Source organism: Rosa chinensis, chromosome 2 (assembly GCF_002994745.2).
Source record: "Rosa chinensis cultivar Old Blush chromosome 2, RchiOBHm-V2, whole genome shotgun sequence".
Taxonomy (NCBI): Eukaryota; Viridiplantae; Streptophyta; class Magnoliopsida; order Rosales; family Rosaceae; genus Rosa; species Rosa chinensis.
In genome coordinates, this window is record NC_037089.1 from 60,664,823 (window position 1) to 60,678,502 (window position 13,680).

General features: G+C 37.3%; 2 protein-coding genes across 2 annotated transcripts; both read left to right on the forward strand.

Annotated features, from left to right (window-relative positions):
* The first annotated feature begins 530 nt into the window (after positions 1–530).
* Positions 531–6,884, forward strand: LOC112187465 (beta-galactosidase 1). The gene is made up of 19 exons (XM_024326264.2): positions 531–936; positions 1,126–1,221; positions 1,324–1,436; positions 1,539–1,605; positions 1,693–1,785; positions 1,922–2,065; positions 2,627–2,715; positions 2,847–2,952; positions 3,038–3,125; positions 3,414–3,532; positions 3,640–3,804; positions 4,047–4,225; positions 4,323–4,432; positions 4,735–4,844; positions 4,934–5,044; positions 5,124–5,234; positions 5,323–5,528; positions 5,613–5,949; positions 6,332–6,884. The coding sequence occupies exons 1-19, from the start codon at positions 766–768 to the stop codon at positions 6,440–6,442; spliced, it is 2,526 nt and encodes an 841-aa protein (XP_024182032.1). The 5' UTR covers positions 531–765; the 3' UTR covers positions 6,443–6,884.
* A 2,261-nt stretch (positions 6,885–9,145) lies between these two features.
* LOC112190973 lies at positions 9,146–12,724 on the forward strand. Its single transcript, XM_024330489.2, has 6 exons — positions 9,146–9,995; positions 11,440–11,492; positions 11,614–11,701; positions 11,802–11,900; positions 12,193–12,320; positions 12,424–12,724. The coding sequence occupies exons 1-6, from the start codon at positions 9,516–9,518 to the stop codon at positions 12,458–12,460; spliced, it is 885 nt and encodes a 294-aa protein (XP_024186257.1). The 5' UTR covers positions 9,146–9,515; the 3' UTR covers positions 12,461–12,724.
* The last annotated feature ends 956 nt before the right edge of the window (positions 12,725–13,680 follow it).

Consider the following 13,680-nt stretch of genomic DNA (forward strand, 5'->3'; position numbering starts at 1 on the left):
TAACAGTTGGATCGAATTTAGTGTGATTTATCACTGTTCACGCGTTTTCCATGCAAACACAAACACAACACAACACAGATATTGCGGTCAAATAATTTAGAACCTACCCCGTCTGGGGATTCGTTAAGAATCTTTGTGCTATTTTACAATGAAAAGTTGAAAACCAAAAACACAGTAAAAATGTCCCCGGGTTTAACCTTTTTTTGTTTGTTCTGGGACTGAAATTTGAAATTGACAGACCTCTAAATCCTAATTACTTAAAAACTTTTCTACTTACTAAGTTCGCTTAACAAATAATTTCCCAGGAAAATCAATTGGTCCATTGGAGAGAATAAAGCTCCTTTGGGGGGATAGTGATGCCAAAATGTGGGTCCCAAGGGCCTTTGAAACTGGGTCCAAACTGGACCCACTCTCAGACCTTCCCGCACCTCAGTGTTTATAAGCAGCTGCAAAGCATCTTCTATTTTGCACAAAAATAAAACCCTCAAGTCCACACTCAACACTCTAGCTAGTACTGTCGTGGGTTCTAAACCCAACTCTGCTCTTTTCCTCTCTCCCTCTGTTTCAATTTACCTCCCATTTTTTTTTTTGCCCCTAGAGAGAAAAAAGCAGGACACCCCAGCTGGGTTTCCTTTGTCCCTCTCAAGCAAAAGGAAGCATATAATAAAGTGGCAGAGAAAGAATATAGCAAAAAGGTCATTGCTTTGGTGGAGCTAACTAATTAAGAGGGTGGAAAGCTTGCTGCTTTGGGCTGCTGATGTTATCATGGGTTTGAGGCTTGTAATGTGGAATGTGGTAGCCCTGCTGCTGCTCTTGTGTTCTTGTTTCTCTTCTGTTAAAGCCTCTGTTTCTTATGATTCCAAGTCTATTGTCATCAATGGCCAGAGGAGGATCCTCATTTCTGGATCTATTCACTACCCAAGAAGCACCCCTGAGGTATTTGTACTAAATGTGCTTCATGGGCCTCTCTAAAGTTTCAGTCTTTACATCTTCTTGCTCTCCTTATTTGCTTTTCTGCAACTGGGTCATCTTCTCTGTTTATAAATTAGTTCATTTTATATATATATATATATTTGGGGGTTTAGTTTGTTTTATCAAGTGTTGGGATTTTTGTGTTTGTTGCAGATGTGGCCAGATCTTATTCAGAAAGCCAAGAAAGGAGGCTTGGATGTGATTCAGACTTATGTTTTCTGGAATGGGCATGAACCTTCACCTGGCAAAGTAATTCTCACAGTGGCAACTTCTGTTTTTGATGCTTTGCTTTCTGCCCATGCAATTAAGCAGGTTGCCATTTTTGCTTATTTGGTTTTTATTCTTGTGCAGTACTATTTTGGGGACAACTATGATCTGGTCAAATTTATCAAGCTGGTACAGCAGGCAGGCCTTTATGTTCATCTCAGGATTGGTCCTTATGTTTGTGCAGAGTGGAACTTTGGGTAAGAGGGAATAAATTATGAAATATTCCTCAAAACAGTAATATGGGAAATATAGTTTAAAAGTTCTGGTTTTGAAGCAAAATTTCTTGTTTCAATTTGCAGGGGGTTTCCTGTTTGGCTGAAGTACATTCCTGGTATCCAATTCAGAACAGATAATGGACCTTTCAAGGTTCGCATCATCATCCATCTTTTCGGTCATTTCATTGATTTATTTACACTTGCATCCAAATTCTGATTCCTGAGTTACATTTTGAAGGATCAAATGCAAAGATTCACTACAAAGATTGTAAACATGATGAAAGCAGAAAGGTTGTTTGAGTCTCACGGTGGTCCAATCATTCTATCCCAGGTAGTTAATCCAATCTGCAGCTTTAAATTTTCCCATAAATTCTTTTTTCACTCTAATTTTCTCTAATGTGTCATTCTTTCGATAAATGGAGCTAGCGAACTGAGAGAAATATCTTTTACTATCAACCTGTTGACAGATTGAAAATGAGTATGGACCCATGGAATACGAAATTGGTGCACCAGGTAAAGCCTACACTGACTGGGCAGCTCAAATGGCTGTGGGACTAAACACTGGTGTCCCCTGGGTCATGTGCAAACAAGATGATGCCCCTGATCCTGTTGTAAGTGTCCCCCTGACTTTTATCTTTCTTCACCTATTACTTGTCATGTTCTGGAATCCATTTATGGATGGCGTTCATGTTATCTTCCGTCTTCTTAGTGGGGTTGCTACTCAATAGTGTGTCGTTTTAGAGATTGTCATGGTAGACATGAATAATGATCCCTCATTGCACATGGTTGATATTTTCTTTATCTCTCTCTCTCTCTCTCTCTCTCTCTCTCTCTCTCCTGTTGGTCATATTGTCATTTCTTTTAACTTTTCATAGAGGTTTTGTTTTGTAATGATTGAATGATGGCCATGTCTTTTTGTTCAACTGTGTTCCTGTCCTTTTCAGCTTGGATTAGTAGGGCTGCAGGTAAACATTACTAAAGCCTTTTCTCATATTGGAGATTGGAGGACTGGAGATGCATTTGATTTGTATTTTGTAACCTGATTTGAGAGTCATGTTTGTGGTTAAATTTTTCAGCTATTAAGAACATGTTTTGTTATTTGCCTTGGTGTGGTTTGTTATCTTGGTTCTTTATTTATTTTTTGTTTCCTAATGATTTATTTGTCTCAACAGATTAACGCTTGCAATGGCTTCTATTGTGACTACTTCTCTCCAAACAAGGCTTATAAACCAAAGATGTGGACTGAAGCCTGGACTGGATGGTAAGTTATTGAAGCTCGTGGCCTATAATAAGAATCAGTACATGTACTGGTAGTAGTTACAACCTACTCAAGGTTTAGGTTGATAAATGGCTCATAGGTTTCTTCTGGCTATACTTACTCTGTTTCTGCAGGTTTACTGAGTTTGGAGGTGCAGTTCCTTACCGACCAGCTGAGGATTTGGCATTTTCAGTTGCGAAGTTTATACAAAAGGGTGGATCATTCATCAACTATTATATGGTAAGGTTGTATTATAGAAGTTACCAAGTTAAATCAGATTCCTGAACATCTCAATAAATGTAATTGGATGTTTTTATGATTCCAGTACCATGGAGGAACAAATTTTGGGCGAACTGCTGGTGGTCCTTTCATCGCTACCAGTTATGATTACGATGCTCCTCTGGATGAATATGGTACGCACAAAGCATTTTAGATGGGATATGTTACCCTGTCATTCATGTATCCTTTGTCTGGCAAATGATCAATCTTTGGACATTGCTTTAGTTGGAAAATCATTTCTAATTTGTTGAATGTTAGTCTATAATATAAGCTTCCCACATCAAGCGCCGTAAAGCTAACCCTCATCATCTCTCACATCTTTCTTTTCCTTAAAGTAATTAAAGGTCAATTTGATGCAGTAATTCTGTAAATAACTATTATTTTACTTGAACATGAACATTCATAGCTCTTTCTCTATGCAGGACTGTTGAGGCAACCTAAATGGGGCCATTTGAAAGATTTGCATAGAGCAATAAAGTTGTGCGAACCAGCTCTAGTTTCTAGTGATCCTACTGTAACACCCCTTGGACGTTATCAAGAGGTAAGCTACTTGTGATACTCTGAAACTTATTATCTTTTGTTCTTTATTTTTGTCCTTTTACATCGACTCTGAAGGTAACAGCTTCTGGTTAAATTATCACCTTATAGGCTCATGTATTCAAATCAAATTCTGGAGCTTGTGCCGCATTTCTTGCAAATTACAACCAAAGATCATTTGCAAAAGTGGCATTCGGGAACATGCATTACAACCTGCCTCCTTGGTCTATTAGCATTCTTCCTGACTGCAAGAACACAGTTTATAATACTGCAAGGGTGAGGGAAAAGCTTTTGATAAATTGATTATGTTCTCCAAATTTTCCACTCAGTTGTCGAGATTTATTAGAAGCTCCAAATTTATGAATGCTAACTTGACAAATAATTATCTTTTGTAAATTATATAAACGAGTCCTGTATGTGGCAAGAGAATCTTCTCAAAACTGTTTAAGTAGTTAGTCAAAGTTAGACCACCATTGGAATTCAGTCAATAATGTTTTGCCTTGTTTACCATGTGACAGATTGGTGCGCAAAGTGCACGGATGAAGATGCCCCGTGTTCCTATTCATGGAGGATTCTCTTGGCAGGCTTACAATGACGAAAGTGCCACGTATAGTGACACTTCATTTACCACAGCCGGATTATTGGAGCAGATAAATACCACTAGAGATGCCACTGATTATTTGTGGTACATGACAGAGTGAGTATTATATTACCCAACCAGTCGTTTTGATGAACTTTGTTTTAAGGAAATTACCCTCGGCTGATTCATACCATTGATTATCTTCCCTTTGCAGTGTTGAGATTGATCCCAATGAGTACTTTTTAAGAAGTGGAAATTATCCTGTACTCACAGTCTTATCAGCTGGTCATATTTTGCGTGTTTTCATCAACGGTCAACTTGCAGGTAGGCAACAGATTGATTTATATTGTTTCTGGCCATGCTACTTAAAGAGAGTGTACCAGTTATACTCTGTACTAAACAATGAATTGCATAAAGTGAATTGTGATCTATAAATTTATATGGCACACATGCTTTGAACTACGGTATACCTTTATCACTTTATGCTACAAGTTCAGTTTTCACCCTTCATCTTGTTTTCAAACACAACATAGTAAACAACATGTGTAATGTCTAATACAGCTGATTTATTGCTTAATCACTATTTAATATTCCCCAATAACATTTTATTACCAACTTTTTCTCAGGAACTGCTTATGGAAGTTTAGAAACCCCAAAACTAACATTTAATCAAGGTGTGAATTTGAGAGCTGGTAGCAACCAAATTGCTCTTCTCAGCATCGCTGTTGGTCTGCCGGTTAGTTTCCTCCTCTCTCTCTCTCTAACTTGCTCACATACTCACAACCCCAATGCATTTTGACTCTGTATTCTGTGATTTGTGTTCAGAACGTTGGGCCACATTTTGAGACATGGAATGCTGGCATTCTTGGCCCAGTCATATTAAATGGTCTTAATGAGGGAAGGAGGGACTTGTCATGGCAGAAATGGTCTTATAAGGTATGTTGTCACATTCCACTTTGCCTTCCCTTATGTTCCTAGTATGTAAGAGATTTATTAATTGCATCTTGTGAATCAGATTGGGCTTAAAGGAGAAGCTTTGAGTCTTCATTCGCTGAGTGGCAGTTCCTCAGTAGAGTGGACTCAGGGGTCTTTTGTGGCACAAAGGCAGCCTCTTACATGGTACAAAGTGAGTATTCAACTGAGACTTGTTTCTTAGGTTCTGGAGTTTACAACATAAACCATATTAAAATCTGTCCTTTTTGTAATGGTTCCAGACGACTTTCAATAGACCAGCTGGAAATTCGCCATTGGCTTTAGATATGGGCAGCATGGGCAAAGGCCAAGTATGGATAAATGGCCAGAGTATTGGCCGTTATTGGCCTGCTTATAAAGCATCTGGTACTTGTGGCGAATGTAACTACGCCGGAACATTTAGTGAGAAGAAATGCTTAAGTAACTGTGGGGAGGCTTCCCAGAGATGGTGAGTAAAAGCAAACTTGAGTTTTGAGCTGTGTTTATGCGTACTTAGAGTTACTGACAAAATGGTTAATGTTAATAACTTCAGGTATCATGTTCCTCGTTCATGGCTGAACCCAGCAGGCAATTTGTTGGTTGTGTTAGAAGAGTGGGGTGGCGATCCAAATGGGATATTTTTGGTCAGAAGGGAAGTAGATAGTATATGTGCTGATATTTATGAGTGGCAACCAAATCTTATGAGTTGGCAGATGCAAGTCTCAGGAAGGGTCAATAAACCTCTAAGGCCTAAAGCTCATTTGTCATGTGGCCCTGGGCAGAAAATCTCATCAATAAAGTTTGCTAGCTTCGGAACGCCAATAGGGGTTTGTGGAAGCTTCCGGGAAGGGGGCTGTCATGCTCACAAGTCTTATGATGCTTTTCAGAGGGTATACTATCTTGCTCAACTATTTTCATCTTTTTCTTTCCATGTAACTGGTAAATATAAAATTATAAATTCTAATAGCATCTATGCCATGGAACTTCCTTTCTTCTTTTGAGTTTGATGATTCAAATTATCAGCTCTTTCCAGCAAGTCCTCGGTCATATTAGCAAATCTGTTGTTATTTATGATCCAAGTCAACAAAGATGGTCAAGCTTTGGCTACATGGCCTCAGTTGTTTCAGAAGAATCTGAAAACCTTGAACATTATACCAAATAACTTTTGGCCTCTTCGTAGCTCATTTTAATGTTGTTATTCTTGTTTTTGTACTCCTACCCTCTCCTTTTCCGCTCCTGCATGAATATTAAAGAATGACTTTATTCTTGCAGAGTTGCATTGGACAGAACTCATGCTCAGTTACTGTATCACCTGAGAATTTTGGAGGGGATCCATGTCCAAATGTCATGAAGAAACTCTCTGTGGAGGCCATTTGCAGCTAATGGTTCCGAGTCTCAAATACACGAATGGAGGTCCTAATATTGATTTCTTCACACTGTTACAACACAGCAATTTCGGTTAATTATCATTCGGTAAGCTAAAATCTACGCACAAGATCAGCGCAACCATTCAATTTTGGCTTCTCCTAGGTGAAGTTGTACAAATATACAACACACCACATGGTTGAAAGCCTATAAGAGATTGTGATGATTGTGGGAGAGTCTGGATATAAGCTTTATGTACATACTATCCTCTGATTCAATGGTTCCATGCAAGCTACAAAAGATGTGGAATCAAAGCGTGGTGGATCGGAAGCACATCGAGATGATACTAATTTTGAGTCCATGTGCAACTGCTTAGTTAGTATGGAAGCATCTGGTTTCCAAGTAATTTAAATACTTCAATTTCGAGTTGAGAAGCAATTGCTTCATTGCTTTATTATTATTGTAATTTGTAAGAAAGTTTTCAATGGTAATAGTATCAACTTATTATCAAACTCTCTGGCATGGGTGCTTAACTGCTTAGTTGCTTACCTGGTGCTGTCTGAAAGTTTCATTCCAATTCACAGGTCACAACCACACCCTTCTTTGAATAATCAAAATATGTACCAAGTAATCCAATTTTGTAGTCTTGCACGATTATTTTTTTTAACCGGAGCCGGCCAACCCACAAGAGCGCCGTTCCTCACTGTAACTTGAAACTTCTTAATTACATCGACAGGGAATATATATCATAAATGTTATATATATTGTTCGAGTTTATCATTTTACTTGAACTTGAGATCCTAGCTCAACTAGTCTGATTTGCTAGCTGCGCCATTGCAAGTTTGCAACCATTGCTAATACATATAACTTTTTCAGGTCATCTGGGCCTGGCAAATGAGAGGGTTGGGCGGGTTTTAACGGTTGCGATCTTAACGGATTATAAAGGGTTGAACTTGATGAGTTTGTGGGTTACCCCGTTAAGACTGTTATTTTATTAAACTCTTTTTCAATCCATTACCCGTTAAGATCCATTAACAAAAAAAATAGCCACTAAAACCCGTTAAGATCTGCTAACAAAAAATTAAAACTAATTATCTTTTTCATTTTTTGAAACTGTTTTCCAACTCATTACCCATTGAAACTCTTTTTCATTGTTGCTTTGGAAATCAACAAATTTAAAGCAAAATAGCAAACCATTACATGAAACTATCAAAAGTTAATACATAATAGACTCAAAATTCTCATAGTCATGAAATTAAAATTGAAATTGAAATATACAAGTACTCCAAATTCATAAATGAACATATAGATCCACTAAAATCATTGATTAAAAATGTTTGTTTGTCCTTTTGGTCGAGATGGGTGATGAAACTGAAATTAAAAAGATATTCAGTTGGTATGGCTTTGTCATTCCAATGTTAAATCCAGCACGTCTTCAATAAGTTGCTCTTGGTCTAAAATATACAAACAGAAAGAGAGGCAAACTAAGATAAAAAAGATATTCACATGATGAGAACATAAGAAATTAATACAATAACCAAGTGATAGAGAGTTTACATTTCTTACTGAACATTCAACCTCGAGTACATAACAATGCTTGAACGGGTCAGTGAGCCGTGACCTGTTGGTTAGTCAGCCAAACTAACATTGTGGAGGTCACGGGTTCAAATCTCACTGACATCAGGAATGTGATAGGGTGGGGAGTTACATTGTCGTCCAGTCAAAAAAAAAAAAAAAAAAAAAAAAAAAAAGCTTGAACGGTACAAAGAAGCAAAGCTAGCTACTTCATGTGGTCCAAATATCAAACAGTGAGCTGGTAACATGCTAGTCACCACAATGAATCAAGTTTAATTGATAGTATCTAATTCATACGCATAATGTACCTAGATGCAAACCTCTGTTTGATATGATTAATCAAGCTGTGCATTCATCTGCATCCTTATATGCTTAATTGCAACCCATTTATTTGTATATGGCAGTCCTTAACTCTAAAACAGTGGTCACCCCTCCTTGTATGCTCTGAAAAGTCAGGACATAAACAATTTGCTTTCATTGGCTCTAAAACAGCGGTCACACTCAAACCCATGCCTTCTGATAATCGGAGTAAAAACTTTCACAAGGTGAATCAAGGGATTCTTTTATTGATATCAACAATACAACATGATAGCTACAAGGCTACAAGCCTACAAGCAACTATAATGTAATCAAAAACAGTACTATAGCTATAAGCAAGTAGAAGACTAATAATGTTTATACCTCAAAATTGATATCTTCACCTTCAATTTGAGAAGAAACTATCATCCATGGGTTTCGGGATTAGACCACTTTCCCCATACACATCAAATAGAGAAGACAAAAGGTCAGTAAAATGCTTCAATTCTAAAGAATTTACACCATAAAAATTGTTTTAGGCCTAATCTACATGACTCATGTAATCATGTACCAAACTCGAAAAACACCTATAAATTCTGATAACCTTGATAACATACTCAAACTTGTGAATCTAAATGCCGATCTATAACATCACGTGGATGAGGTCGAAAACCCTATTTACTCATAAATATCCCAAGATACCTAATTTTTTTTTTTTTTTTTGAGAAATGAGTGAAAGATTGGGAGATTATATTGTATACGAGATTAACCAATCCATGGTCACCAAATGAGAATACCCCAAATAAATACAAATACTACGAAGACTGGGTACAGGTGTGGCAGAGCTTGTTATGGGAGTTACAACACGACACCCCTATCTTCCTCCATATGAAAGCAAAGCGTGAGACTTGAGAGTGATTAAAGATAACTCAAACTTCAAACTTCAAACTTCAAACCAAGCAGCAGCAACAGCGTACTTCTAGCAACCTCTTCTGGAGTTTCCTTCCCTCACTTTGAATCCAAAACCCCCACTTTACCCCAACGACACAACTCACCAATCACAAATAAAAGCTTCCTTCTTTTCTCCTACAGTCTCTCTCTCTCTCTCTCTCTCTCTCTCTCTCTCTCTCTCTCTCTCTCTATGTCTTCGTGAATGACGCGTTTTCATGGCGGCTTTATCCAATTCGGGTTCTGAGATTTCACCAAACGCAACACACCCATGTCCAATCTGGGCCTCTTCGTCTTCCTCTTCACTTTCTTCATCGCCATCCCTTTCTTTGTTTTCGTAAAGCTGAGGAAAACAGAGCACAAGCAACAGACCCAGAATGACCTGTTTGAACTAAAGCGGTTTCTGTCCGAGACATTGGCCGAGACCAGTCAGGCAGGCAATGAAAATGACCCGACCCATTTGGCCCAAAAAGGGTCGGGCTCGGAGGACGAGGAGAGGGAAGGGTCCGGCGGCAATGAGAAGGTGAAAAAGAAGAAGAGGGCCAAGAAGAAGAATACATCACATTTGGAACAAGATGGTGGTGGTGGGGAGGATATGAGTGAGAAAGGGAATTCGGGTCCTCAGATCAAGGCTGATGTGGTGTGTTTCTACCCGTTTACGTCATCCACTAGTGCTACACAAAGAAAGATCAAGAAACAATATGATGAGCTTATGAAGTGTAATGCATCCAAGAAGTTGACTCTCTCTCAGGTATTTTAAAATGGTTATAATAGCCTTGTGAGACGAGGTATGCATATAGAGTATTAATGTATGTGGTTTGAGTTGTTGGTATTGTCTTGCTGCTGACTTGTTCATGATGATGATATGTAATGGTACATATTGAATTTAGGCTGTTAGTACTTCTCCTGTTGAGGTACATTTGAAAAATGTGGGAGATGTACTTTCATGTTTAAGCTATCAGATTGTGTTAGAAAATTGTTTTGTCAAATAAGTTGGCAAGTAGTATAAAGAGGAGCATGTATCTGAGCTCCATAAAGGCACTCCATAATACTTCTTTTGCCTTTGTTTTTCGAAGTAGCTGAGTTAACTTGTTCAAAAGGTTGAGTTAAGCATCAAGTGTGCAAGCCTCAGATTTGGTTGTTCTGTTATATAAGTATAGACTGTATAGGATTAACTTTAGTAATAATTTTATATGCTTAAGCACAGAGAGGTGTGTGGCATCACCAGTGTGAAAGGGAGATCATTGATAGTTCTTACATGTGAAACAATAATGAGACCATGTTTCTTATTTTTTTATACTGTTGGGAGGTTAGAGTGTTGTGAGTTGCTTGATTTGTCCCAATGAACTTGACTTTTGATTTGATGAGTGGGCAGTTCTTGAAAATAGTCCAAGTCCAAGCTTGGAAATGACCTTTGTTTTGATGTTGTTTTTATTGGATGTCCCAAGGAATCATTTGTTTCCAGCATTATGTGATTGTTGGCAGACTTCAGATTATAGTTTATACCTTAAGCTCACATTGAGTCCAACCTTTGAGGTAGAAATGAGCCTACTGAAGTTTAGTAGTTACCAAAAGGACTAGCTTGGTTTCACTTTTTAACTGTGCTAAATGACTTCAGGATATCAGTTCTGGAATTAATGCCTAAACATGTATGATATATCAGGCTATCAGCATCTCTGTTCCTTACAAAATTTAATTGTTTCTGCACTGTAAATCTTAATCTATTCTTGTATAAGAATCGGTTAGATAACTTGAGCCTAAGAGGGTTTGCCTCTTCAGGTCATCTTATTGTCCTTTAGTCTCTGAAAATGTCTTCATCTCTAGACTTGCTTGAGAATGAACGAAGTTAGATGTTTGTGTTCTTGACAGTACTATATGAGCAAGATTTTGAACTTTTCTGTTTGTAATTGTTAAAAGTGTCTCATCATAACCTTTGTGATTTCTGGTTTCTACTCGCAAGAAAAATATGGTACATTTGAGATAAATTAGAAAGAGGCAGATAGCCGAAAATCCATGATATTGCTCTTTGTTATTCTCCAGATTTAATTAATAGTGCATATATTCCAAACTTCTTAAGTTCATAGATTTGCGACTAGTCAAACACATCCAATTTACAGTTCAATGATAGAAAGATAGTTAAGTAACATGCAGAATCACCTACAATGATATAATTGTTTTTGTTTTCTCATATGCAGGTTGGACAGTTTGCTACTTGCTTAGTTGAGGCTAGAAATGAGCTACAGCACAAGTATGTTCTCAAACTATTTTCAAGAAGCTTTACTTTCTCCTTGTTTTTTATTTTCAGTATCACGTGTGTAACATGGACTGTAATTGTTTTAATATTGCATCACCTTTCCCTTTTTTAACAGGGCTGATGCCATTCAGCGTAAATTCACAATAAGAAAGGCTTTACTATACAAGGCAGATAGATCTTCTTTTGACCGCCTTCGTAAACAGGTTGGCTGGCTGACCAAAATGATTTTGAAATTTGGTAGTTAAGATTGTTATCCAAGTACTTGGGTTATCTATCAAGAGGATTTATGCGTTGATATTTCAGATATGCAAGCTAGAATTAGAACAGAAGAGACTGGAAGAGGATGCATCTGTCTACAATTGGCTCCAACAACAGCTTAAGCTTTCACCAGCATACAAGAAGGTATCAATATAACCCTTTCTCTGTAGTTTAAGATAAAAGATTTTAGACATCTCTCCAGGTCATGCCATTGATGATGTTGGTCTGATTTAAATTCATGTCCTAATTCTCTTAGAAGTCACGACCGAAGAAGTTTGGAAGTTTTTTATTTTATATTTTCTTTATATGGGATGAAACCTGGTCTTCACAATTTTCTAAAACTTGTGTCTCCTCAACAAAAGAAAATTGATATTTAATTGAAGTGGCACTCTTCTTATAAGATAATCTGATGATTGTTTCTCCTTTATCATGAAAGATGCTTGAAATTAGTGCCTGCACGGAGTTGAAGACCAAATCCAGAGAGCAAATGGAAAGTAAAGATGTAGATTTTACTGGAATTTCATTTGAAGATTTCCTGGCACAAGAAAAGAAGGATTCATTCTGGTTGGTGGCTAATTTTTAATCCTTTCTTCTTTTCCCAATATATCTATATCCTTTTACTTTGGCGTGACTCTGTAATAATATCACATTGTAAAATCATATGCAGGCAGAAAAACATGAAATCAAGATCATGCTCAAGCTGATGACAGTGATTCCAACTTCGCTTTTGGTTGACACTTTACTGGGCAGCGAAATATTTATTCACAAAGTCATGCATATTGCTGTTTCTCTTTTTACTTTTTCTTTTTTAGAGGATAGATAGTCATGGATTTCACCTAACATGAATGTGTATACAAGGATTTTGACAGATTATACACTAATAAGCTCCTGGCTTGCCAAATTTTTGTACCCTACCATTTCCCTTTGTTGATTGAGAATATATACTGTAACATTATACCATGTCAAAAGAAACTAGAAACCTTTTTTTTTTTTTTTTCGCAAGCATGAAAAGCTACCCCATGGTGCATGTTATTAAAACAAGGCTTGATATGGAGAACTGGGGATGGAAGTTCTAGTAAATTTTGATAATTGGTTTGGCTGTGGGATATCATAATTCAGCCACCGATCCTAGTTATATTAATGCAGATAATTGGTTTGCCTTGCTTGCCTGCCGCAGTTGTTGATCACATCCTCAGTACTCAGTATTAACGATCTATTGTAAAATTTTCTTACTGACTCCTTGTCTGAAAATGGAAGGAGGTTTAGCAGCTTCATATACCCAGAAGGCTACAAATCTCTTCTTAAGAGTCCTCAGAAATGAGCACAGATGGAAAGAAAGCTAACTATAGATCCTAGGTGTCATTTCTGTGAGGGTCATCAGGAGACGTACTTCGCCTACTGTGTGATTTTTCTAGAGCTCAACATGTTTGGAAGTGCTGGCAGGCACTTTCTTTGTAGACTGGGAACCTTAGGCCGAGTTCCTATATATAAAATTGAGTTCTAAGAAATTTTTTATTTGTGTTTATTTAAATTACAAATTTTACATCCAAACAAATAGAATTTATAATTGATATGGGGAATATAAATGATGGAATTATAATTTCAGCATTTAAAAATTGAAATTGTTCGATCCAAACATCCGAAATAATATGATTTGTTTATGCTTTATTTTTTTTGGATGTTTATGGAAACAGCATGCTTATTTTTTTACCCTGTGTTTACCCCATTGAATGACGGGACACATGATAATCGATCACTACAAAATGATCCCTTGATTAATAATATTTGGCAACGATTTGGCTTCAATTTCAGAAAGAAGAAAATAATAATTTGTGTGTGTTCTACTTGGTATAGATGTATGTACAAATGTACAGGCCTAAGAATAATGACCATGGCGTGCAAGGTAAAAATAAGAGAAGATGCA